The sequence below is a fragment of the Rhinopithecus roxellana genome, chromosome 11, assembly GCF_007565055.1.
Source record: "Rhinopithecus roxellana isolate Shanxi Qingling chromosome 11, ASM756505v1, whole genome shotgun sequence".
NCBI lineage: Eukaryota > Metazoa > Chordata > Mammalia > Primates > Cercopithecidae > Rhinopithecus > Rhinopithecus roxellana.
Window position 1 is genome coordinate 13948926 of NC_044559.1, and position 27259 is coordinate 13976184.

At 49.4% G+C, this 27259-nt stretch overlaps 1 protein-coding gene across 3 annotated transcripts in view; it reads left to right on the plus strand.

Annotated features, from left to right (window-relative positions):
* The first annotated feature begins 1364 nt into the window (after positions 1-1364).
* The window catches only part of DLG5 (discs large MAGUK scaffold protein 5), a 136609-nt gene continuing 110714 nt past the window's right edge, over positions 1365-27259 (plus strand). For 2 of the 3 annotated variants that reach the window (XM_030941011.1, XM_010363237.2), the window contains exon 1: positions 1475-1909. In XM_030941011.1, the coding sequence (XP_030796871.1) occupies positions 1606-1909 (304 nt within the window). In that variant the 5' untranslated portion in view covers positions 1475-1605. Of the gene's footprint in view, positions 1910-27259 lie in introns of all 3 variants that reach the window. The other variant, XM_010363236.2, reaches the window with a different exon arrangement.

Genomic DNA, 27259 nt, shown 5'->3' on the forward strand with positions numbered 1-27259 from the left:
GCTGCTCAGAGGGGAGTCTAAATCCAAAGTGCAAATTCTGATACTCTTGTTCTTTCTACCATATAGTGAGTTCGTTTCCATAAATAAAAACGACTTCTCCCCTTGAAGAAGCAGACTAAGAAGACGTTGCTTTTTGAGGGAAGAGAGGAGGCAGTGTGGGTAGACAAAGTGGCCCCCACCCCCAGCGAGATCCACTCATTCCATCGCAGATGTTTGAAATGGACAGAGGAGCACTGCGGGGTCACTGAGCGCAGTCAGGGTTCTAGCTTTGAAGGACCTTTTCCTGCAGTCAGGTAGGTAAGCAGTATGTGTCCACAAACGGCTGGGCTGTCGTGGAAGAGGAGACATTCTTGGGCTTTAAGGGGGACTGCAGACCCTTTCCAGGTCATCAAAGGAAGCAAGGTAGTCCGCTGATTTGTCTCCCTCTGAGATATTTAGGGGGAGAGCGCCTCACTTGCCAGAAAGACCAAGGACTGCACGGCAGATGCCCACCTTTCTCTTCCTCATCCAGCGACACATCCTCCTGCCAACATCCCAACTTCTTTAGATTCTGGGAGCAGCTCTTCTCAAATGCTGGCGCGGGGAACAGCCTATTTACCGCAGTTTAGGCGATTTTATTGGGAAATTCTCCACTTAGGAGCTCCTTGGAGAGGAAAAGCCTCATGGATTCGGCGGAGGTCGTAAATCTGGAGATGTCCAAATTTAGGGGAAACCTTCCCCACCATTTGTCTCCAGGCTTTATTTTGGAGTTCTCAGATTAAGACCCACTGGATCGGGGGCAAGATTTGTATGAGGGGGTCTCTAGCAGCTGGTGGGCTGGCCACGTGCCTGGCCAGACTCCGCGTCCCCCACCTCTGGCTGCGCCTGGGCCTCGGGGGACCGGGAACCAGCCGGAGCCGCGTCCCCGCCTAGCGGGCGGGCCGGGGGCGGGGACCCCTCCCCTCCGCCCGTCCCCTCCTCCGCTGCTGCCACCTCCCGGAGGGACGGCCTGGGGAGGGGAGAGAGGAGGGACCGGCCGGAGGCGGCGGGGCTGGGGCTATGGCGGAGCGGACGGCGGCTGCGGGGCCCCGGTGAGCCGGACCGGGGTGCACGGGGGCCGAGGCAGCCTCCGAGCCAGGTCGGAGCCGTCGGGGTCCCGGGGAACACGGCCCAGGCGACTTTCTCCCGGGAGTTGTAGTCTCTCTCGGGGGGCGGCGCGCTGCCCGGCTTTCGGGGCGAGTTTTCTCGCGGGGCGGGCGGCGCGCGCGGAGGCTGAGGGGGAGGGGGAGCATGCCCGGCTGGAGCCCGGCCTCGGGGCGCGCCCCGGCCGCCGTCCCCACCTCCGCCTCCTCCTTCTCCTCCTGCGTCTCCTCCTCCTCCTCTTCCAGTCCCGCCGCCGCGGCAGCCAACATGGCTGCGCTCCGGAGCCCGGGAGGCGGCCGCTGCTGAGCGCCGCCCGCCGCCCCGGGCCCCCAGCCCGCCCAGGCCCCGGCCCCGGCCCATGGCTCCCGCCGCCTCGCGGCTCCCGGCGCGCTAGGGCTGCTGCCGAGGCGCTCGCCCGCCCGCCCGCCGGCCTCGGGGGGCCCGGGAGGCGTCCGGCGGGGCGGGGCGGCGCGGCCCGCCACCATGGAGCCCCAGCGCCGGGAGCTGCTCGCCCAGTGTCAGCAGAGCCTGGCCCAGGCCATGACGGAGGTGGAAGCCGTGCTCGGGCTGCTCGAGGCCGCGGGAGCGCTCAGTCCCGGCGAGCGGCGGCAGCTGGACGAGGAGGCGGGAGGCGCCAAGGCGGAGCTGCTGCTCAAGCTGCTCCTGGCCAAGGAGCGGGACCACTTCCAGGACCTGCGGGCGGCGCTGGAGAAGACGCAGCCTCACCTGCTGCCCATTCTCTACCTGAACGGCGTCGTCGGGCCGCCGCAGCCCGCGGAAGGCGCGGGTGAGTGGCAGACCCTCGGCCCCCGCCTCTGGAACGCGCCCTCCGCTTCTCCCTCCTGCTGGCCGAGGGGGACCTCGCCGGGGCCGCCGCTCCACCTGGCGATGGCCTTGGTGGACTCGTTCCTCTAACCCAGCTGGGGAGGCGGCGGTGCGCGGACCCCAAAGTCCCGCCGCCTTCCCCAGTCCCGCCGTTCGCTGTGAACAATGCCCCCCGCTGAAGGCCTTCACCCTCAGGTGCCTTGGCGGCAGGGTCCCCGGGGGCCACCAGGTCCAGTAGCGGGTAGGGGGTACCTCGAAGGATGTTCATCAGTCCCTTTTCTGAGGCTCCTAACCATCCGCTAGTCTTTTGGGACCCTGTGCTAGCCTTTAACCAAGGATACCGTCTAGAAGAATGGGACCTGGGCCAGGAGCCATACTCTTAAATTTTGGTCCCTGCCATCCTGTGCCGGGGCCACCGCTGCCTTTTCATTTTCTGGCTGTCCCAGCTCCCTTTCCTCTGCTCAGAGCCCAGTCTCGCCCGGACTTGTGGCTGATTGTGCACAATGCCTGCCTGGGTTTCTTTGGAAACTGTGGGCCCTGAAAAGTTGGGGAAGTTGCATTGCACCATGGGAAAATCCTAGTAGTGGTTGCTGGGGCTAAGTTCGCTCCCTGAGAGCACCGAGCTGCTTAAGGAGGAAGGCTGGTGACTGGTTCCCTTGGGGGTGCCTTTTGGAACCCCTGTGTCCTTGGTCTTGGGGATGACTGATTTGTAAGTGTGTGTTTGGAGGCAAGAACGGATACTGGCGGGAGTTTCTGACAAGTGGTAGGCTTGTCCTGATCTGGCCGCGGAGTGTGGAAACCAGTCTTTCAGACAAGGCAGCTGGAGGAAGAAGACATGGCACTGAGGGAGGAAGAGAACAAGCGTTTATTGGGCATCTACTATTGTGGCAGGCACTCTGCCTTGTCACGTTCAGTTGTCGTTGCCACTATGTGAGCTTTCTGTTATGCTTTGCCAGAGAGAAAACTCTGACTTGGAGTGGTTAAAATGCCCAGAAAGTATTGGGCACCAGGAATTTTGAATTATAACCTATTGTTTGAACTTGTTCAGAGCCAGGAAACAAAGTGCCATCTTTCTAGGTCTTGTCCTTGTTTTAACAGTGAATCGATAGGTACAGTAAAAATAAATAAAGATATATGTGTAAAAGAAAAACAAGTGAACCGAGAGGGCTGAGAAACTGCCCTTAGCAACTTGAAGGTCAAAGGCTGATGGGACCCATTTATTTGGCTGTTAAAAGCTCCACTTATTAAGGGAATGATTTTATAAGCCGTTCCTGGTAACAGCTCTCTTATATTGGCCATCTTAACCTCACTTTTTATAGCTGCAGGAAACTGGCAGAGAGACTAAACTGCTGGCCACACAGCAGGTCATTTCATTGGTGGCCCTCCTGTCTCCACTTTGAGCTTCTGACTTGCATCTCTGTCCGTCAAACCTGCATTCTTTCTCCACAGTTGTGGTCATGTCAGAGTTGCTGGGCAAACCTAATCCTTTCCTGGGATAGTGTTTTGGGAGATGCTAGGAAGGGACTGTCAGGTGTGGCCATGAGGACAAGGACAGAGGGGATCTCAACAAAGTAATTTTTTTTCTTTTTAATTGTATCTATGTATCTAATCTATCTCTGAAGGAAGAAGTTAAGATCTGTTTCTGGAAGTCTTTCCTAGGAAGCACAGAAGTTAAGAGTACAGAGGAGAAGTCTGCATTGGGAAGCATGTGAATCAATGCTCACCTTAATCTCTGAGAATAGATTGATTGATGGATCAATTGCCATTAATTAGGTCTCATCCTTTCCGTGCCTGGTGGAGAACGTGGGGCCTCATGGGGCTGAAGTTCTAGGAGCTAGTCGTGACCTCTAAGGAAGGCAGAGATTAGGGTTTGGATTTTATCCCCTCAGGCATTGATTTGAGACCCCAGTTTTACCACAATGCAGAGTTCTGTGACTTTGGAGAGGGTCATGAAATCCTTAGAAATATAATTTTCAAGGAGAAGTTAAGTTCATTTTATTTAATACATTAGAAAAAAGTTGGCTGGATGTGGTGGCTCATGCCTGTAATCCCAGCACAGATCACTTAAGGCCAGGTGTTCGAGACCAGCCTGGCCAACATGGTGAAACCCCGTTTCTACTAAAAATACAAAAATTAGCTGGGCGTGGTGGCAGGCGCCTGTAGTCCCAGCTACTTGGGAGGCTGAAGCAGGAGAATCGCTTGACTCTGGAAAGTGGAGGTTGCAGTGAGCTGACATGGTGCCACTGCATTTCAGCCTGGGCAAAAGAGCAAGACTCTGTATCAAGAAAAAGAAAGAAAAAAGTTAGGACAGCATTTGGTATGGCAAGATGCCACCTGAAGCCCCTGGGGGAGAGGGTGACATGGTGTGTCAGCAAATAGTGGTGTGTTGGGGGCTTTTTTTTTTTGAAACAGGGTCTCACTGTGTCACCCAGGCTGGAGTGCAGTGGGACAGTCTCGGCTCACTGCAGCCTCCGCCTCCCAGTCTCAAGCCATCCTCCTGCCTCAGCCCCCCCAAGTAGCTGGGACCACAGGAACATGCCACCATACTGGCTAATTTTTGTATATTTTGTAGAGATGGGGTTTCTCCATGTTGTCCAGGATGGTCTCGAACTCCTGAGTTCAAGCGATCTGCTTGCCTCTGCCTCCCAAAAGTGTTGGAATTACAGGAGTGAGCCACTGCCCCTGGGGTGGGGGTTGGGGGGGCTCCCTTGTGAAGGGTGAATTGCTATGTTATAGGTCTCCAGTTTTTCGCTTTTTTTCTTTTAGCCAGGAAGTGTTTCTTATGGTCAAAGCTCAGTGCATGAGAGTGGCTCTGGCTGAAGGAATGGAAGTCTTCTTCCTTGAGAAGTCATAGTCAGGAAAACCCAGCACTTGGTCCTGCCTCCTTCCACTCCTGAGTGATTTCCACTCTGTGCTCTGGGCAGCAGCTCTGGGTGTAAATTGGCCCCAGTTCGAGGCCATTGCGGAGCCTGAGAGAGGAACCAGCTGGCTCCCTAGGATCCTTAGCATCAAGGGGTGCTGCTTTGGCACCGTCTCTCTGTTGGAGGTGATGCCATCACCCACCTAGGAGCTTCCTTGATGGACACCTTGTGTGGGCTCCTGGTCCAGAGTGCCCATCCCCCACTGGCACTTGGGTGCTGAGGGAGTGAGCATTGGCAGCAGCCTACCACGTGGGGCCTAGAACTGGAAGGAAACTGGAGAGGACACATGCCTGGGTGCTGGTGGGCAGGTGAGCAAACCCAACCCATCGGGGCAACTCTTGCTGAGTTAGATCCCCAGACATTTATAACCCACCATGCTCAGGCCTGGGGGTGTGGAGCGACTAGGAGACACACAGTGTTGTGGTCAGGATTTTGTGTCCTATCTTCATATCTCATTGACTCCGTGGCAGCCCCAGGGAGATGAGTGGTGTCTTACGATCTTCATGTCATTTGGTTCCAGGGCCCTGTCTGTAAGCAAGAAGTCACAGTGCAGAAAGGTGCCGGAGTCAAGGCCAAGCCCAGTGCTCCTGATTCCTTGTCTCGGGGTGGTTTTTCCTGTTCCCTGGTTAGGCCTTCCCATTATAACTTCAGGACATTTCCAGTCACTGGGGGACTCTAAAATTATGTAGCTTTCTCTTGTCCTGGATTTGATACATAGATCTGTAGGGAACAAGTGAACACCTTCGCCCCAGCTGGTGGTAGGGAGAGGACAGAATTGTTGTTTACTTCTGAGTGGCCCAGTTGGGTCTCTTGTTTTTCCCAGTAACCGAGTCTAGCGTGGTCACTTGGAGCCCCATGCAGTCCTTTGTTTTTTCTCTTTGATTCAGGGAAACACCTGGGTTTTTTCCCTTGAGGATTCTCAACTCCATGTCCCTGGAGTGAGCCTCAGTATCTTCATCTGTAAGATGGGCTAATGGTGCTACACTGCCTGCCTCTGTCACCAGGTGGGGCTGGGGTGTAGATAGGGGCGGGGGTACACAGGATGTAATTCTAGCCCGTAGCTTGCCACCTTGTTGGGGGAATGGGACACTCATGAGAGTGACATTATGAGATGGATCAACTGATACAGATGCACAAACAGGCTTTTTCTTGTATTAAAAACTCAGTATGCTACATACTTTCCCCAGATACTCTCATTCACCTCTAGTGGCTTTCATTACCGTCTAAATGTGGGGCTCCTCAAGTCATTCCCACCCGGCCTCTCTTGGGAGGCAGAAATGGCAGAACTCGGTGAGTGCCCGCTGGACCTCTCGCGTGCTCAGTGCCTAATGTTTCCTTCTCGTTCCCACTCCCCACACCTCCCGTGCCTCCTCTTTACTTTCTTAGTGAACTGGCTCACTTGCTTCATCAAACTTAAGAGAATGGAGCCCGCAGCGTCTGCTGGAGAAGCCAAGGAGAGCTTCGCGAATGTGCTGGGACTTGGTATTGAAGCGAAGCTCTGAATGCCTGGAGGGATGGAGGGAGGACGTTTGGGCAGCAGAGGCTGAGCTGTAGAGAGGAGCTGTGTGTTTACCCAGCCTGAGCACAGCAGGGGATTGGCCTTGGCTCTGGGTGGAAGGGAGATGGGGATGCAGAGGTAATCTGGAGGACCTTGATGGCTAGGCTGAGTGAGGGGTTTGAATTTAGGCATTGTACACTGTCAGAAGTTAGAACTGGAAGTTCCCCGCCCCCCCCCCCCCAAGGAAATAACCCTGCCAGGCTTTTCCAGTGGGACTTGTGCAGTTGGGTGCTGATTGTCAGGTGGGGGTTATTTATTCAGTAGAGGTTGCCTGGGGCTTTTGTTCTCTCTCTACTTCCTTCAGGTACCAGCCACCTTTTCTTCATCCCCTCTGCCCTGGAGGGTCAGCAGGGCAAGGGACATACGTAAAAGCTCCAGCTGTTGTAGTTTTTCTTTTGGTTCTTTTGTTTGTTTATTTACTTATTTTTTTAGACACAGTGGAGTGCAATGGTGCAATCATAGCTCACTGCAGCCTCAAACTCCTGGGCTCAAGCCATCCTCCTGCCTCAGCCTCCTTAGTAGCTGAGATTACAGGTGCATGCCACCCTGCGTGGCTAATTTAGGTTGTTTTAATTGTGTTATTTGAGAGGAAGTGGCAGAGGCATTTGAAATTAATGGTTGAGAAGAGGTTTCTAAGTGAAGGGCAGATTTTATCTGTATCATTTCAGGGTACCTTTATTGCAAAATGACAGAAACTTAGCTCAGACCATCTTAGGTAGAAAAAGAGAAATGTATTGACTTAGAATATTCCACAACCTTTGGATGGATGGTGGAAACTGGCCTTTGGTACATTTGACCTCTTGGATCGATGCTATGGGCTTTTCCCACGGGTCTGAACATGACTTCAGGCCCCTCTGTTCGTGTTCACAGCACCTGACCAGGGAAGAAAGGGAGCTCTATCCAATCAGCCCAGGAAAACCTCATGGGAGGATTCTGATTGGTCTGGCCAGCGTTATGTGTCTGCATGAGGCCCGGTGACTATGGCCAGGGCTAGAGGACTAAAACTGGCTCAGCTTTGGCCCTGTGCCCAGCAGTGGAACCACAGGGTAAGATGATGGGCTACTGTGATTGGCAGCTCATTCCAATACTATGTGGGTTTTTTAGTGAGGCAGAGCAGTTGTCTAAAGGAAGACAAGCAGGAGCGATGTTGCGCAGGTAAAAGAGCAGATGAATGTTCACTCCAAGCATGCCACCTTTGTGCGATAATACAGTTAGCACAAGCGGTCATTGCTGGAGTGGGATGGTGGGTCTAGGTAGTGATGATCAGACTTTACAAGGTTTTAGACCTTGAGCAAGGTTTTTAATCCTTCTGAGCTTATCTCCTCTACAAAGTAATTAAAACACTAACTCCTTCACTGTGCTGTTTGACAATCCATGGTAAGAAAAATGGAAGAGCATTTTGTTACCCTGAGCAATATAGCACAACAGTGACAATAGTAGACAGCAACTAGCCTTAGAGCCAGAAAACTGGGAATCTCCTGGTGTTTCTGAGGGTTCGGTTCTGTGGGAGCTCCTTATATACTATGCCAAGCAGATGTCAGAGCTGTCCTCCCTGAACCAAATTTGCTATTATAGTCCTCATTCCCAGAATAGAGCCTGGTACCAGATGGGTGTGCAATAACTTTTTGTTGAACGAATGAATAGTCAGCTGTGTGTAAAGTAAATGATGTATCCTTGTCCAGATCCTCTTCAAATATACATGCAGATTCCTAAGTGGTGACCTCATGGTGGCAGAGGCTGTGGGAGAGGAGGAAGGCTTGAGCAAGCCCCAGATGTACACATGGATATCACCGCCCACGGTATATCTGTGATGGAAGCAGGTGGTGTGACATTGATGTCTGAAGTCCCCAAGGTTGCCCATCAAGTACTGGCGGTGTGGGGCTGGCTGCCAGGAGCCATGTGGCGCACCCACCCTGGCTGTTGTAAGAGTAGAGAGTCATTCCCTTTCTACACATAGAATTTGAATGTCAACTTGATGTCCTCAAAAGAATACTGAGGAACTTTTCTTTAAAAAAAAAAAAAAAGCCCTGAACTGGAGATCTGCTCGTAACTGCAAAATCTTGACCTTGGCAGAGCCTTTTAGCTTCCTGGTGCTTGTTTTTTTTTTTTTTTTTTTTTTTTTTTTCCCCCAGTTCAACAGTCAAAACAGAAGAGGTTGAGCATTGATGGGGGACTTGCTTACTCCTGTGGAGTTTTGAGCACTTCTCAGGTGCCATTTGGTCCAAGGAGGTTGGGTGATTGGGTTGGACTTGATTTTGGGGGCCCTTCCAGCTCTACATAAGGATTGCTGTTAATCTGATTTAATGTTAGTGTTGAGTGGTTTTTGATACTCTGGCTTTCCATTTCCTGGAAAAGTAAGCAGAGTAGGATAAATATTTTGTCTCAGTTTTTTTTTTTTTTTTTTTTTTTTGAGATGGAGCCTTACTCTGTCACCCAGGCTGGGAGTGCAGTGGTGCAATCTCAGCTCACTGAAACCTCTGCCTCCCAGGTTCAAGTGATTCTCTTGTCTCAGCTTCCTGAGTAGCTGGGATTACAGGTGCGCACCACCACCCCCAGCTAATTTTTGTATTTTTAGTAGAGACGGGGTTTTGCCATCTTGGCCAGGCTCGTCTGGAACTCCTGACCTCAGATGATCCACCTGCCTCAGCCTCCCAGAATGCTGGGATTATAGGCATGAGCCACCGCTCCTGGCCATTGTCTCAGTTTTTTTGGTCCCACTTCATTCCAACCACCTGTATGTTCTGCCTTATGCGAGGGGGCTCTACAGTTATTTCCTGAACCCCTGGGAAGATGTGAGCCACAGAAGTAGCAGACGTAGAGAAAGAGGGCCGAGCTGCGTGTTGGCCTGGGCAGTAGGGATGCTATGTGTGTTCAGCAGGGAAGAATCTTAAATGGGATTGTGCTGGGGGGAAATTGGATTTTTTTTCGCCTTTTACCTGGGATAGATTGCATACCTCTGAACTGTATATCTCTATTGATCTTTTTGAGACTGCATTCCACAAAAGTGCTACAGAAGCATTTTAAACCAAACAGAGATGGTTGGAGTGTCCCATGTTGGCAGTCTATCCCTCTAAACCTTTGGTGGACAATTCCTAGTTGACTGTTGATCTTGACGTTCATTTCACACTAAGACTCATAACCCATTTGCTTTGAGGATTTAAACAAAATTGTGATAATAATTTACATAACATGAAATTTACCATTTAAGCCTTTTTTTTTTTTTTTTTTTTTTTTTTTGATACGGAGTCTTGCTCTGTCGCCCAGGCTGGAGTACAGTGACGTGATCTCGGCTCACTGCAACCTTTGCCTCCCCAGTTTCAGCAATTCTCCTGCCTCAGCCTCCCGAGTGGCTGGGACTACAGGCATGCGCCACCACGCCTGGCTAATTTTTTTGTATTTTTAGTAGAGACAAGGTTTCCCCATGTTGGCCAGGCTGATCTTGAACTCTTCACCTCAAATGATCTGCCTGCCTTGGCCTCCCAAAGTGCTGGGATTACAGGTGTGAGCCACTGCGCCCAGCCAGCATTAAGTATTTTTACACTGTTGTGCAAACATCAACACCATCCACCTCTAGAAGTTTTTCATCTTGCAAAATCGAAACTCGGCCGGACTCGGTGGCTCAAGCCTGTAATCCCAGCACTTTGGGAGGCCGAGACGGGCGGATCACAAAGTCAGGAGATCGAGACCATCCTGGCTAACACAGTGAAACCCCGTCTCTACTAAAGAATACAAAAAGCTAGCCGGGCGAGGTGGTTAGGCGCCTGTAGTCCCAGCTACTCCGGAGGCTGAGGCGGGAGAATGGTGTAAACCCAGGAGGCAGAGCTTGCAGTGAGCTGAGATCCAGCCACTGCACTCCAGCCCGGGCGACAGAGCAAGAGTCCGTCTCAAAAAAAAAAAAAAAAAAAAAAAAATCAAAACTCTACCTTTTGAATAATAACTCTACATGGCCTCCTAGGCCTTGACAGTCACCATTATATTCATTCTTTCGTTCTTTCTCTCCCTTTCTTTCTTTCTTTTCTTTCTTTCTTTCTGTCTCTCTCTCTCTCTCTTTCTTTCTTTCTGTCTCTCTCTCTCTCCTTTTTTTTTTTTGGAGACGGGGTCTCTGTTGCTCAGGCTGGAGTGTGTGGAGTGCAGTGGTACAGTCATGGTTCACTGTAGCCTCAACCTCACATGCTCAATCAGTCTTCCCACCTCAGCCTCCTGAGTAGCAGGGACTACAGGCACATGTCACCACACCCCGCTCCTTTTTGTATTTATTTTTTATTTTTTGAGATGGAGTCTCGCTCTGTTATCCAGGCTGCAGTGCAGTGGGGCGATCTCGGCTCACTGCAAGCTCTGCCTCCCGGGTTCACGCCATTCTCCAGCCTCAGCCTTCCGAGTAGCTGGGACTACAGGCGCCCGCCACCATGCCCGGCTAATTTTTTGTTTTTGTATTTTTTGTATTTTTCTTTTCAGAGATGGGGCTTTGCCAGGTTGCCCAGGCTAGTCTTGAACTCCTGGGTTCAAGCGATCTGGCCGCCTTGGCCTCACAAGTTGTCTGTTTCTAAGAATTTGACTACTTTAGATATCTTTTATGAGTGACGTCAATACAGATTTGTCTTTTTGTGACTGGCTTACTTCTCTAAGCATAAAGTCCTCAAGGTTCATCCATGTTGTAGTGTGTGTCAAAATTCCTTTTTTAGGCCAAATAATATTCCTATATATATATATTCTATATTTTATTTCTTTCTTTACCTGTTGATGGACATACTTGAGTTGTCTTCACCTTTTGGCCATTGTGAATAATGCTGCCTGTGACACCATGGGTGTACAAATATCTCTTTGAGTTCCTGCTTTCTCTTTTGGGTTTATACCCAGAAGTGAACTTGCTGGGTCATATGGTAATTCTATGTTCAATTTTTTGAGAAGGTACCGTACTGCTTACTTTGAGTTTTAATTAAGGAAATCCACATTGTTCACAGCACCCTGACATGGGGGTGGATAGCATTTTCTTTCCTTTTTTTCTTCTGAAAATTGTTTTTGACCAGGCGCGGTGGCTCATGCCTGTAATCCCAGCACTTTGGGAGGCTGAGGCGGGTGGATCACCTGGGGCCAGGAGTTTGAGACCAGCCTGGCCAACATGACGAAACCCTATCTCCACTAAAAATACAAAAAATAGCTGGGTGTGGTGGTGTGTGCCTGTAATCCCAGCTACTTGGGAGACTGAGGCAGGAGAATTGCTTGAATCCATGAGGCAGAGGCTGCAGTTAGCTGAGATTGCGCCATTGCACTCTAGCCTGGGCAGCAAGAGCGAAACTCTGTCTCACAAAAAAAAAAAAAAAAAAAGTGTTTTTTTCTTCCTTCAGATATGGTTTGGGAAGTCTTAGGACAGTTCAGTAGTTATCTGTGACTCTCTGACTTTTTGAGACAGGGTCTTGCTTTGTTGTTTGGGCTGAGTGCAGTGGCGTGATCATGGCTTACTGCAGCCTCAACCTCCTGGGCTCAAGCAATCCTCCTGCCTCAGCCTCCTGAGTAGTTGGTACTACAGGCATGTGCCACCATGCCCAGCTAATTTTTTTTTTATTTTTAGTAGAGACAAGATCTCACTATATTGCCCAGGCTGGTCTCGAACTCCTGGCCTCAAACAATCCATTATTGACATGAGCTACCGCACCTGTCCTACATGTGACTCTTTGAAGGCCGGACGTTAACCAAACAATCCTAGTGGTATTCATATCTGGCAGCCAAGGAATGTTCACACATTTTCTTTGTGTTTTCAGTACTTACATCTTCATCCCTAAAGGCCTTGAAGTATGTTCGTTATTTCTGCTCTGTGGATACTTCCTCCTTATCCCATTCAGAATTGGTTTGGTTTTTCAGTCTCAAATCCGGGATAACAAGGCTATTGAGACTTTCTTTCAAAAGGCCTAGATCAGCATTTCCCAAAGAAACATCTTCTAACTGCTAGTTTGCTGGGATGTTGGTGCTGCTATGTCCTAAAAGGGTTCTGTGGTCAAATGCATCCAGGTGGTGCTAGGTTCTTTTCTGCAGGCCCCTTGAGAGGGCTAAGCCAGTGTGCTTTGGGGCTCTACTAGAGTGGCTTTATTAGGCAGTGTTTCCCAAACTGATTTAACCACAGAGTCCTTTATCATGGAGCATCTTGTGACATCAGTGTTCTGAGGAATGCATTTTTGGGAAATTAAAACATTAATGTATGAAACTGGAACATCAACATATACCATCTTTTTTTTTTTTTTTTACGTTTCCCCTAGCCCTCTCATTCAGAGCACCAAAACCCTAAACTTTCCTTTTTTTTTTTTGAGACAGCATCTCACTCCGTTGCTCAGGCTGGAGCGTAGTGGTGTAATCTCGGTTCACTGCAACCTTCGTTCCCCGGGTTCAAGCAATTCTCCTGCCTCAGCCTCCCGAGTAGCTGGGATTACAGGTGCCTGCCACTGCACCCGGCTAATTTTTGTATTTTTAGTAGAGATGGGGTTTCACTATCTTGGCCAGGCTGGTCTTGAACTCCTGACCTTGGGATCCACCTGCTTCAGCCTCCCAAAGTGCTGCGTTTACAGATGTGAGCCACTGTGCCCAGCCCCTAGCCTTTTGAATTCTGATACCAGCTGAAATAGTCACATGTGATTCTGGGGCCAGTAGTCATTGTTTTATAGATGTGTGTCTTCTCTGGTCCTGTTTCCCCTATGGGGTTTGCCAATAACGAAGTCTGGTTTTGTGATTATTGTTCTTTGAGTTGCTCTAGAGACTAGAAATGAGTGAAGAGAACTGGGCTTTGGGCCACAGTTGGGGTTTCTGGGAGAGCCTTGGAAGGATGTGTGGAGAGCCATCCTGGTGGTTTGGCGGCTGCAGGTCTGGGACTGGTTAAGTTTTGGGCAAGTCTTTGCTGAGCCCCTGGAAGGTGCTGGGCTGGGAGGCAGGGAAGGTGATCTCTGCTTTCAGAGTGTTATGTTACTCCTGGGAGGAGAAGGACATGGATGAGTGACCCAGGGGGCATTGGTGGGTTTGGAGCCAGGGAGCAAGGCTGCAGGACTAGAGACATCTGAATGTCATGAGTGTATTCTTGGGGACCCCCACAGACTGGGATTTAAATCTTTGCTCTTTACTCCTAAGCTGTGTGACTTTAAGTCGCTTAACCTCCTGGGCCTGATTTCTCTTCCCCATCTGTAGAAGAGTGGCTAATAGTATTCTCCCAGGGCTTTGGTGAGGATGGAGATGATTTAGGTGAGACAGGAGCAAGCCGCTGCTGCCGCCTTTGGAGCAATTGGGGGTAGCTTGTCCCTGAGTAGAGAACAAACTCCCAGCCTGTGCATGGAATCAGGAGGCATCCCAGGGCATAGGCCATACTTGGAGTTCAAGTGAGAGATGCCCAAGGCAGAGGCCTGCAGTGGACGAGGAGGCCCATGCTTCTCTGGGCTGCTCAAAACGCACCTTCACAATCCTTTTGTCCTGGAGCCCACATTTTTAAGGAGGGCATTGCTGTGACCTGTGAGGAGTTCAGTTCCAAAAGGACCTTGAAGAGTTTGTTTTTGAGGAAAGGAGACTTAGAGGGACTTAGTTGTTGCCCATTTTCAGATGGTGCAGGGCATGTGATAAGACCTGATTCTTTTTGATCCCAGAAAGCTGAACATGGGCTGATTGCCAGAAGTTACTCGGAGGTAGAATTGAGTTCATTTTAAGGAAGAACCATTCTGCCTCCCTGTCTTTCTTCCTTTTAAAATTCTATTAAAGACTTTCAAGAGCTAGGCGTAGGTGGCTTATACCTGTAATCCCAGCTCTTTAGGAGGCCGAGGCAGGAGGACCCCTTGAGCCCAGGAGTTCGAGACCAGCCTGGGCAACACGGCAAAACCACATGTCTACAAAAATTAAAAAAAAAATTAGTTGGGCAAGGGGACACTACCTGTAGCCCCAGCTATTCGGGAGGCTGAGGCAGGAGGATTGGTTGAGCCCAAGAGTTTGAGGTTGCAGTGAGCTATGAGTGTACCACTGCATTCCAGCCTGGGAGACAGAACCAGACCCCAGCTCTAAAAAAGTAAAAAATGAAAAAGGCTTTCACACATGTGGAAGAACAGAGAGGATAATGTAATGATCACCCATCTCTTCCAACAAAATCCCAGGCAGCATGTCATTTTTCTTATAAATACTTAAAAATGTGTCTCTAAAAGATGAGGCATTAATAATAATTTCTTAATGTTATCAAGTTGCCTGAGTGATGCTCAGTTTTGCTTGTCTCAAAGATTCATTTTATTGGTGGCTTGTTAAAATCAGGATTTTAGCAAGGGCCTCCCACTGCATATAGTTGATGTTGTCTTTGAAGTCTGTTTTAAAATCCCTGGCTGCTTCCCTTGCCCAGGCCGGTTGTTTCAGGAAGAACTTTGAAAAATGATTGGTGCTATCCAGCTCTGGAATGGACTGTTCTAGGTGGCCACTTGCAATCCTAAAACTGTTTAGCCATGGTTTCCTCACAGGGCTGTTGCAAACAATTAAATGAAATAGCACATATAAAGTGTAAATGTCCTTTATGACCTAAGTTTTTTATTTTATTTTTTTTAGCCATGAGATCTTTTTTGTTAACTGGACTCTTAGAAAGCCAGATCTGTAAAACAGATGAGAGAGGCACTGATGGGGAGGGAGTATAGGCTTGGAGCTTGTCTCTTGAGCTTGTGGCCTTCTTGAGGTTCCTTCACAGGGTTCCCTCAGGTTCTTCACAGTTCCACAGAACACAGTTTGAAAACCACTGGTCTGCTTGCTTTTGATTTAAGATACTCCCCACGTGGGAGAGGGAAGCACCACCTGAAAGCCTCACCTTGCTTTGTGTGAGCTGAGCTGAGGTGGTGAGCCACCGCTGGAGCCAGAGGCTGCCAATGGTGTTTTCACTGGGTACTCTTGTCTTCACCTGCTTCCTTTGTAGGTTTCCTCTTGGGATGAACTGTGCTTTTAAAAAAGACAAATAGCCACTTTGTGGCGAGCAAAAACCACTCTCTGTTACTCTGGACAGTGATGTGGGGAGGAGCAGAGTGAAAATCCCATCAGAAAGTCAATTGCAGTGAGAAGTGGTTACTTTTTTTTTTTGAAAAATTATTCTTGTGGGCGTGCTGGCATGTTCCTGTAGTCCTAGCTACTTGGGAGGCTGAGGCGGGAGGATTGCTTGAGCCCAGGAGTTCTGGGCTGTAGTGCGCTATGCTGCTATGCTAATCAGGTGGCCGGTTCGGCATCAGTATGGTGACCTCCTGGGAGCGGGGGACCACCAGGTTGCCTAAGGAAGTCAGAAATGGAGCAGATCAGAAATGGAGCAGGTCAAAACTCTCATGCTGATCAGTGGTGGGGTCATGCCTTTGAATAGCTACTGTACTCCAGCCTGGGCAACATAGTGAGACCCCACCCCATCTCTATAAATAAATTGATAGGTAGATAGATATAAATAGATAGAAAAAGTATCTTTTTTTTTTTTTTTTTTTAAGAGACAGGGTCTTACTCTGTTGCCCATGCTGTCATGATCGATGGCATGATCCTAGCTCATTGTAATCTCAAACTCCTGGGCTCAGGTGATCCTCCTGCCTTAGCCTCTCTGAGTAGCTAGGACAACAGGTACCCACCATCATGATTAGCTAATTAAAAAATTTTTTTCATGGAGATGGGGTCTTGCTGTGTTGCCCAGGCTGGTCTTGAACTCCTGGCCTTAAGTGATCCTCCCTCCTCAGCCTCCTAAAGTATTGGGATCACAGGCATGAGCTGCCACACCCAACCTGTTTATTTATTTATTTTTTTAAAGAAAATGTTATCACTAGTTTGCCTTACCCCTCTATTGCATAAGAGAAGTATTCGTTTTTATGCGTAAACAAGCTCCTGCTAACATGCAACCTACCGTGGGAGCTGCAAGGCTGCCTGGGTGGAAAGTGGTGCCATTAGAGATGGCCCCCTCTGACTCAGAGCTGCTGCCCTGGTGGCTGCCTCAAGCCAGGGTGTGTTTTCCCCGCCCACAGGATTTTTATAGATGTGGCATGCCTCTCAGACAGTTCTCAGACCTCTTCCTCAGAGTCCACGCCAGTTTGCTTGTCTGAATGGTACCTCCCGGGCTCTAAGATGGCCCCTGAGTCCCCAGATTAAATCCGCACATCATTTGACCATTGCCAATCTGCTATCGAAATGTAGTAAAGATCTTTCCAGCCAATATTGAGGAAGGTGAGAGCAAAACAAAGGAAACAAAATCTAGTTCTATTTACGTATTTTAACGTAAGAAGTAATAATTTAAAATACTTTAATTCTGGCTGGGCATGGTAGCTCACACCTATAATCCCAGCACTTTGGGAGGCAGGCGAATTGCTTGAGCCCAGGAGTTCGAGACCTGCCTGAGCCACATAGGGAGACCCCATCTCTACAAAAAATTCAAAAATTAGCTGGGCGTGGTGGTGCATGCCTGTGGTCCCAGTTACTTGGGAGGCTGAGGTGGGAGGTTCCCTTGAACCTGGGAGGTATAGGTTGCATGAACTGAGATCAGGCCACTGCCCTCCAACCTGGGTGGACAGTAAGACCCCGTCTCTATCAGTCAATCGATCACTCAATAAAATAATTCTTTAAAAAAAAAATATAGTGGCCTTTTCAGTATTCATGGTAACCTCTATTCTCACTCCAAGTAACCTTTCTTCTCATCTGGCCAGAACTTCTTTTCCTGTTTATGTTTTTTTTTTTTTCCTTCAGACAGAATCTCGCTCTGTCACCCAGGCTGCACTCCAGGCTGGAGTGCAGCAGCGCAGTCTCGGCTCACTTCAACCTCTGCCTTCAGGGTTCAAGAGATTCTTGTGTCTCAGCCTCCTCAGGAGCTGGGATTACAGGCGTGTACCATCACACCCAGGTCATTTTTGGTATTTTTAGTAGAGACGGGGTTTCATCATGTTAGTCAGGCTGATCTCAAACTCCTGACTTCAGGTGATCCACCCACCTTGGCCCCCCAAAGTGCTGGGATTACAGGCCTGAGGCACCACGCCCGGCCTACATTTCTTAAGCAGCCTACGATTGTTGGGTGCCATGGCTGGAAGGGATCTTAGAAACCACTTTGCCCAAACTCCTTATTTTACGAATGAGAAACAGCAGTCCTGAGACACAGTGAATTGACCATGATTTCATGCGCATGCCACTGGCAGAGCTGGATCCAGGATCCAGGTCTCTTCCCAGATTGGGGTTCCTTCCAAGACTTCTTTGCCAGGAGCAGGCTGGGTAGGAAGTCTCAGATCCGTGGCTGGTTTTTCCTGACCTTTTCCTGGCTTTATGGGCACCAGCCTTTACAGTGAGGGTGAGCAAGTGACACAGCATCCCAATTTCTGGACTTGGGCTACAGCCTTTCATTCCTAACAATGAAAAAAGTCTTTTTCAGCCTCTGCAATTGATATTTATCTTTTACAGATGGGCACACTTGGCCAGTAGAGTTTGGCAGCCTGCTCAGGGCCATCCGCTGCTGAGAGGCTAGGCAAGCCCTGGAGTCCTTGTCAGTTTCTTGATAATGACTGCATTTACTCAGTACTGCAGGCCACCCTGTGATCATTTCTGTGGTCTGAGCCTTGCCTACCTCTCCTCTCATCATCACAGCATTCGTCCATTCATTCAGCAGACGTGTTCTGAGCATCTGTCACACTGGGGGCTTTCTGGATGCAGACGTAGGACGTGATATCTAAATTGAGTGCTGAGTCAGGGAATGGGTCTGATGCTGGCAGGAGACCCATGTCTCCTTTTTATGACACAGTGGAAACTCTGGGTGCTGACTGCTGTGGCTTCTTCTTGCTTAGTCACAGGGCAGAGTTCAGGCAGGAAAATGAGGCCACTGGGCCTCTTGTCCCAGGGAGAAAAGCCTTTTATAAAGATAAGACAATAAAGCCCCATGGACACTGAGTTGGGACCCACCCTGAGAGCCAACCTCAGTGGGAGCTGGATCCAAGAAAAAACAGGAAAGTAAACAAAACCAAAATGTGCTCGTTTTGAGTCCTTCTCCTGAATAAAACAGAGCTAAACCCGTGGCGGTTTAGAGTTTAGGGGCTGTGGGTGTGAATATATATATGCCTATGTATTCCCCCACTCATTTTTGCTAGAAAATGGCAAACCACCTTTCTGTATTTTGTCGTATTCCCCCCAATTTTGTGAGCCCAGGGAGAGAGAACAAAACAGTGACCAGCTGTCCTTGTTTCTGTGGGAAGTTGTGAAATTTCATGTAATCTTGATCTTTTGTCCTCAGCCTCCCTCATTTTTTTTTTTTTTAATACTTTAAGTTCTGGGGTACATATGCAGAACACGCAGGCTTGTTATATAGGTATACACGTGCCATGGTGGTTTGCTGCACCCATCAACCTGTCATCTACATTAGGTATTTTTCCTATTGCTATTCCTCTCCTGGACCCCCACCCCTGACCGGCCCTGGTGTGTGATGTTCCCCTCCCTGTGTCCTTGTGCTCTCATTGTTCAGCTCCCACTTAGGAGTGAGAACATGCGGTGTTTGGTTTTGTGTGACCTCCCTCATCTTAAGTCTTCTCATGAGAACTCAGTGGAACTGGTCACAGTGTCATCTCCTTGCATGAGATAACACAAGCTTTAGGGTGGAGCCCAGATTCCAACAAGAGTTTATCTGTTCATCTCTCCAGCAACTACCCGGTCACTGCTCTTTACCAGGCTTGGCTAAGCGCCGAGCATGCAAAGATGAAAAGATACCTACCATGAACAATATCCCAACCTGGATTTGTTCTTTTAGCTGGAACATATATATCCTGCTGTTGTGTTTCAGAAGTTTTCCTTTTTAATTGCTCTATCGTGGAGCTTTTAGAAAATATCAGTCTAGCTTACTGACTTCCTCCTTCTCACCTTCCATTTTGTGCTTTATAGCATGGCTAGTGTTTTTGTGTCTAAAAATCAGTCAGATTCTCAGAAGGGCAACAAAGAAGATGGCTTCTGCCCCCCTTCCCCCCAGGAGTTTATTGTCTCTTTGGAAAATTTATGTCTGGCGGTACAGATTGTGCTAGACAGATGAGGCTGCTTGAAGTTTCAGTGCCTAAGGAAGGAGGGTGTACGGTGAGCTGGGCATAGGCAGGCGGCTGGAAGGAGGGAGGCAGGCCTTGTGAGGAGAGAGCACAGAGCAGGACTTGGGAGAGAATCCATTCTATAACTGGCGGGTCTGTCGGTAATTCGGGGCTTCTGATTGGAGCCTTCGCTCAGCAGGTGCTGGAACAATGAGGCCAGGCCAACCAGCCTCTGCTGTCCTTCCAGTCATTCTCTCTGGGCTGGTTCTCTTGTGAGGCTGCTGGGGCTGGAGACAGGAATGGGTTGAGTTGGCATGGGGTGGGAGGCTGATGGGTGGTCTGTGATGTGTGAAGGAGGACCCGGTGGCCGCAGGTGGGTAGGTGAGGGTGTAGACCAGCTGGCCTTCCCAGGATCCCCTGAGGTGTCTGACTGGCTTTCTATGAGTTGCTAGGAGGATTGGAAAGCCAACGTTCTTCCCAGTTTCAAGTCTGAGAGTTACAGTGGGGATGTTTGGAAATCGAGTTCATGTGTCCTCTGGGGAGTGTGGGACATGCTCCTGTGTTGTGGCTGTCTCTTTGGGGAGGAGAAGAGCATGGCTAAGGAGAGAGGGGGCTGAGGGTACTGCTGCTTTCCAGGCCTCGTGTCCTTAACTCTCCGATGGGATCCGTGACTACACTGCCCTCACGTGGCTGGTGTGAAAGGTAGATGGCTGCTGCAGGTTCATGGCCACACATGGGTGGTTGTATGCTGTGTAGGTGGTAGGCGTTGTGTTGCATAGGATACTTTGTTTATTATTTTTATATTTATTTTCTCATTTGATCTCACCAGCAACCCTTTAGGGGTCCTTACTTGACCTTACAAGTGAGGAAGCAGGTGGGGAAGCCTGGGTTACTCAGGAGTCAGTTTAGGAGAGTAATTAAGAACCTGTACCTGAGCCAAGATACTGGATTTAAATCCTGAATCTGCCACTTGCTGTGACCCTGGCCAAATTACTTTCTCTCTCTGTGCCTTAGTTTCCTCATCTATGGAATGGGGATAATAATAGGACCTTGTATTGTGAGGATTAAAGAAGTTACTAAGTGTTGAGAGCAGTGTGTGGCACATGGTAAGTACTGTGTAAGCATAAGCTCCTATATTTGTGTGTGTATTTGAGACAGGGTATCACTCTGTTGCCCAGGCTGGAGTGCAGTGGCATGATCTCAGCTCATTGCCACCTCCACCTCACAGGCTCAATTGATTATCCTACCTTAGCCTCCTGAGCAGCTGCAACTATGGGTCCATGCCACTATGCCTGGCTACTGTTTATATTTTTTATACAGATGAGGTTTCACCATGTTGCCCAGGCTGGTCTTGAACTTCTGGGCTCAAGTGATCTGCCTGCCTTGGCCTCCCAAAGTGCTGAGATTAAAGGCATGAGTCACCGCACCGGCCCGGTTATTTTTATTCTTATGACTGTCCCAGTCCCATGGCTGTTTAAGTGGCGTGGGAGGCAGGAGCCCAGCCATGACATCCAGGGCGGGTTGGTTGGTTTGTTTCTCCCTACTCTACTCCCAACTCAGGGTGTGGTCTGCAGACCAGTGCTGGTTTGCAATCTCCTGGTTCCTGGTCTGTGATGAAGTATGCACAGAAATTGAGTGTTTAGCAACCTTTAGAGCAGCTTGACCTTGTTGGTACTCATTGAACAGGTATAGACTGCTTCAGTGTTGTCAGATCACTTGGTGAGTGGTGTGTAGTGTGAGCTGCAGGTAAGTCATCAATCGAAGGATGATGTGATGGCAAATAAAAAAGTGGAGCTCTGGGTCAGGTGCGGTGGCTCATGCCTGTAATCCCAGCACTCTAGGAGCCCGAGTCGGGTGGATCACCTGAGGTCAGGAGTTCAAGGCCAACCAGGCCAACGTAGTGAAACCCCATGTCTACTAAAAAATATAAAAATTAGCTGGGCGTGGTGGTATGTGCCTGTACTCCCAGCTACTCGGGAGGCTGAGACAGGAGAGTCGCTTGAGCTGGGACTGTGGATGTTGGAGTGAGCCAAGATCGCGCCACTGCACTCCAGCCTGAGCAACCAAGGGAGACGCCATCTCAAGACAAAAAACAAAAACAAAAACAAAGTGGAGTGCAGCACTGTTGCTGCCCACCCCGAACAGTCGACTTCCTTGGGAGAAACCTCAGCCAGTGGGAGAAGGTGGGATTGATGGCATTTTGCAGGCCAGTGCATGACATTTGTGTTCCAGCAGTCCCTGATGATTCAAGAAAGTGAGGCCTCACAGTGGAGACTTATCAATGAGCAGTTGTTTCCATTTCACACCAGTGATGCTTACTGTGTAAATGCTTTTCCTACCATTCCCTTAGCAGGTATGGTTCAGCCAGGTTTGGTAAGAATCCATACTGGAACACAACCTTGAGCTCATCCTTTTTCACCTCTTAGACTGGTGAGAACTAGAAAGCTGGATGCTGTCTATCAGCAGTGGGTGTGGGGATGCAGGAACTCTTGCCTTTGCAGATGCAGCTGTCCTGGAGCCTCTGGCAGGTTACCAGCAAAGCCCCGACCCAGAAGCCCCTCTTGTGGGTGTCAATTCCCCAGGTTCTCATGCAGGTCCTAAGGGGAAGGTCCAGGGTATTCACTGCAGTGTTGCTTGTGGTGGTGAGGTAGAGCTGGATGTCCATTCCTGCAGAGCAAATGGGTATAATGGGTGGGTATGAGTCCATAGTTCCTCGCAGCAATTCCCAGTGATAGTGAGAAGCACACGTGGCAGGCAGTGTGATGGATTTAAATGCACAGTGCTCAGTGAAAACGTAAGAAATAGAGCATAGATGGTGCAGTGCTATTATGTAGATTGCTGATATAGAACAATACCCATCTTGCAAGAACACGAAAAGATAAACACAAGAGAATGGTTGACTGTAGGCGAGGGAAGGGAAATGGGAATAAAAGGAAATAAATAAGATGAGAGAGGGAAGAGGAAAGAAATGCATCTCTTTCCCATCCTGGAGCTGTCTTTGAGGGGAGGGCCTCGGCTGTGCTCCATCACTCAGTTCTGTGGCACCTTGTGCCTTGGCTGAGCTGGCACCCTCAGGCAGGTCGTTCACCCAGAAATGGTCTTGGTAAAGAGTTAACCATTCTGTTATGTAGCTGTTAAAGTCACCAGGTGGGGAGGGACAACTTCGGGTCATGTGACAGTTGACACAGTAGGGACAAGGGTGTTTTTAATGTAGGGACAAGGATGATTAGGTGATTGTGGAAGGAAGAGGTGCGCAAACACTTGATTTAAAGATGGCATTGGGAATATGCATCAGCAGTGCTTGCAAAAACCCATGTTTTCATCTTGTCCATAGTGAAAAAAGTATGAATGGTCTAGAAAAACAACCACTCCATTCCTTGTGTTTATTGAGCTTATGATACCACATACCACATAAGACAGGAAGATGGGCTGGGTGAGATGGCTCATGTCTGTAATCCTAGCAGTTTGGGAGGCTGAGGTGGGAGGATCGATTGAGCCCAGGAGTTTGAGACCAGCCTGGGCAATACAGTGAGAACTCATCTCTATGAAAATATTTTAAAAAATGACAAGGAGCCAGCAGATTTTTTTTTTTTTTTTTTTTTGAGACAAAGTCTTGGCTCTTGTCGCCCAGGCTGCTGGAGTGCAATGGTGCGATCTCGGCTCACTGCAACCTGTGCCTCCCGGGTTCAAGTGATTCTCCTTCCTCAGCCTCCTGAGTAGCTGGGATTACAGGCACCTGCCACCACATCCAGCTAATTTTTGTGTTTTTAGTAGAGATGGGGTTTCACCATGTTGGTCAGGCTGGTCTCGAACTCTGACCTTAGGCAATCTACCCGCCTCAGCCTCCCAAAGCTGGGATTACAGGCGTGAGCCACCGTGCCCGGCCGCAGCCAGGAGATTTTACCTTCAGGAAAGTAAAACTCTGCTGAGGATCAGGAGCAACATGTTCTTTTTCTTTTTGTTGAGATGGGGGTTTTGCCATATTGCCCAGGCTGAAGGGCAGTGGCCATTCATAGGCGTGATCATTGTGCACTACAGCCTCAAACTCCTGAACTCAAGTTATCCTCTCACTGCAGCCTCCTGAGTAGCTGGGATACACACCACCACACTTGACTTAGGGCAACCTTTTAATTGCCAGAAACCACTGTTAAGGAATTGCGAGAGCTCTTGTTTTCTGGGAATATTCAAGTAGAACCTCAGCCATGTCAGGGAAGGAGTTCTGTCATCTTCATGGTTGAGGTAGATGCCATCTGCAGTCCTTCCTGCACTAATTGAAGTGGGCTTCAAGTTTTAGGTCTGGTGCTATAACTGGCAGGATATCCCTTATCCAAAATGCTTAGGACCAGAAATATTTCAGATTTTGGATTTTGGAATATTCCCATATACATAATGAGATACCTTGGGGATGGGACTGAAGTCTAAACATGAAATTCATTTATGTTTCATATATACCTTTTACACATAGCTTAAAAGTTATTATTTATTTATTTTTTTGAGATGGAGTTTCAAAACAGAGTCTCACTCTTTTGCCTAGGCTAAAGTGCAGTGCCACGATCTTGTCTCACTGCAATCTCTGCCTCCGAGGATCAAGTAGTTCTCCTGCCTCAGCTTCCTGAGTAGTTGGGATTGCAGGTGCCCAGCACCATGCCCTGCTAATATTTGTATTTTTAATTTTATTTATTATTTATTTTTTTGAGAGAGAGTCTCACTCTATCACCCAGGCTGGAGTACAGTGGCACAATCTCAGTTCACTGCAACCTCCGCCTCCTGGGTTCAAGCACTCCTCCTGCCTCAGCCTCCCGAGTAGCTGGGACTACAGGCGCATGCCACAACGCCCGGCTAATTTTTGTATTTTTAGTGGAGACGGGGTTTCTCCATGTTGGCCAGCCTGGCCTCAAACTCCTGACCTCAGGTGATCCGCCTGCCTCGGCCTCCCAGAGTGCTGGGATTACAGGCGTGAGCCACTGCGCCTTGCTGCTTAATGGTGATTTTATACAATATTTTAAAGAACTGTGTGTATGAAACAAAGTGTATGTACATTGAGCCATCAGAATGCAAAGGTATTACTATCCCATGTTGATGCTGTAAAAGTTTTGGATTCTGGAGCGTTTTGGATTCTGGAGCATTTTGGATTTTTGAATGAGGGATGCTCAATGGCTCATTTTTAATGGGAGCACAGTCTTGCCCTATGGGATTTATGTCACCAGCTCCCCTTGATTGGAGATGCAGAGATTTCCCGTTTTTTTCCGTACTCGCAATGCTGCGGTGCATCTCCTCATGCCGTAGATCTCTGTGTGCTTCTTTATTTTCTCAGGATGAATTCCTGGAAGTGGTGCTGTTGGGTCAAAGGGTATGAACTTCGAATGGCTATCGATACAAAGTGCTAGGCTGAAACAGCAGTCCTGGGTTCACGCTTGGGGTTCCCCAGGTGCAGTCTTCGGATTAGCTTTTTCAGAGCCACTGGGGAAACTTGTGAAGGATTAAACCTCTCAGCCTCACCCTAGGTCTGTGAATCAGAACCTGGGTGTGGGCTGGTCCCCAGGGGGTCCTTTTACTCAGTGGTCTTTGGGAAATAGGCATGGCATCTCCTCAGTGTCCAAGCCTGCCCTGGAAGGGAGACAGAGAGACCACACCTGTCTGTTCCTTCTAAGGGACAGCTGTGGTGTGAGTGCAGCTTGGCGGCAGTGAGTGAGAGGAGCTCAGTTTAGGGACTTGGCTCTGGGTGCCACTTTGCTCCTCTGTAGAGTGAGAGTGGCCTTGGGGAGTCTAATGTGCTAATACCAGCATACAAGTGAGTATTTCTCTTAGTAATGTCATAAAAGGAGAAGGATCTCATGGTTGGCTTTCTGGCTGGGCCAGGCCAGATCTGGGAAGAGTGTGCAGGGAGAAGTGGGTCAGGACAGAGCTCGTCTTTCCAGCCCTTCCCCAGGGGGACCTTGGGTTGCTCCACCTTTGGAGCGGGGTGCTGTTGGCTCAGGCCCACGGTGGGCCCTGGTATCCTTATGTCCAGGTCAGCAAAGAGGAGCTGCTTCTGCCCTTGGTTGCTGCATCCTGTGCCTAGATGTGAGAGTGCCAGGAAGCTGGGGTGTGGGCTTCCCAGCCAATGTCCGCAGTGCAGAGGGGAGGCCCCAAGGTGCCTCCCCACCCATAAGCATGGGCCACAGAAGTCGCACATGCTGCCTTTCTGATGCGATGCATCAGTCTTTCCTCGGAGGGCCATAGCTGCACTGTGTGGATGTGCTATTTCCTGATGCCGGAGTTAGTCCAGATGGGTTTGCTCAGGTGCACCCAGCCAAGGGGTAACTCTTTGCCAGGTGTAACCTCCAGGATGCTACTGTAGATGGGCTGTTTACTAGTTGTCCCTGTGAAGGTCATGTCTGCTCTGATGGCCCTGCTTCTTGGTCTGTAAGTCAGAAGGAACATCATTCATTCACTTCTTCAAGTAAACGTACGGTGCTGTGGTGGAGTCAGGATGAATGATCCACGTTAGGGAGCAGATGGCAGCATAGCTGACTTGGGGACTGGTAAGTTGTGCCCTGCTATGGGCGCTTTAGAAACACATCCAAGGAAGGGGATTGTTTTTCTTTTTCTTTTTTTTTTTTTTTGAGATGGAGTCTTGCTCTGTCACCCAGGCTAGAGTGCGATGGCGTGATCTTGGCTCACTGCAACCTTCGCCTCCCAGGTTCAAGCCATTCTCCTGCCTCAGCCTCCCAAGCAGCTAGGATTACAGGCGTGCACTACCACGCCCGGCTTGCTTATTTATTTATTTGAGATGAAGTTTCACTCTGTCACCCAGGCTGGAGTGTAGTGGCACGATCTTGGCTCACTGCAACCTCTGCCTCCCAGGTTCAACCGATCCCCCTGCCTCAGCCTCCTGAGTAGCTGGGATTACAGGCACATGCCACCACACCTGGCTAATTTTTATATTTTTAGTAGAGATGGGGTTTCACCATGTTGGTCAGGCTGGTCTCAAACTCCTGACCTTGTGATCTGCCCGCCTTGGCATCCCGAAGTGCTAGGATTACAGGTGTAAGCCACTGCGCCTGGGCTTTATTCTTGTATTTTTAGTAGAGACGGGGTTTCACCGTGTTGGCCAGGCTGGTCTTGAACTCCTGACCTCAAGTCATCTGCCCGCCTTGGCCTCCCAAACTGTTAGGATTACAGGCGTGAGCCACCATGCCCAGTGAAGGGGGTTGTTTTTCTCTTGTGGAAGGGGGCTCTGGGGTGAAGGTCCATCTCCTGAAGGAGATAACTTGAGAATGGAGCTTTCTGGGCTTAGTAGAAGTCCGTTAGGTGATGGGTGGGTGCATTCCAGGCACGAGGAGCAGAAGCGTGAGGATATGCAGTAATGTAGGACACAGCCAGGTGTGCCAGGTGACCACGGGCACCATGGTGACTGGACAGTGACTGGGTCAGGGAGGAGGTGCAGGAGATGAGCTGGAGAGGAGGCGGAGGCTGTGCCGAGGACCCAGCCTTGTGGCCTCCCGGATCTGGCCTCCAAATCTGCTTCTTCTTTTGAGCTGTGAGGCTTAGGTAAGTTGCCTAGTCTCTTGGAGCCTCAGCTTCCTCACCTGTAAGATGCAAGTAATAAGACGAACTTAAGAGGGAGTTATTAAATGATATAATACATATACAGTGTAGAGCAGAGAACTCGACACATAGTCAGATGTTCACGAAGTGTTTATCTCCTCCCTTTAAAGGCTGGGGTAAGGCTTTCTGACTTTAGGCCAGAGGGAGCCAGAGAAGGTGGTGGAGCACGAAATTGGTAAGATTATATCTATTTGCTGTTATGCTTGGGTGCTGGTGTTGTGTGGAGGATACTGGGCCAAGACGAGGAT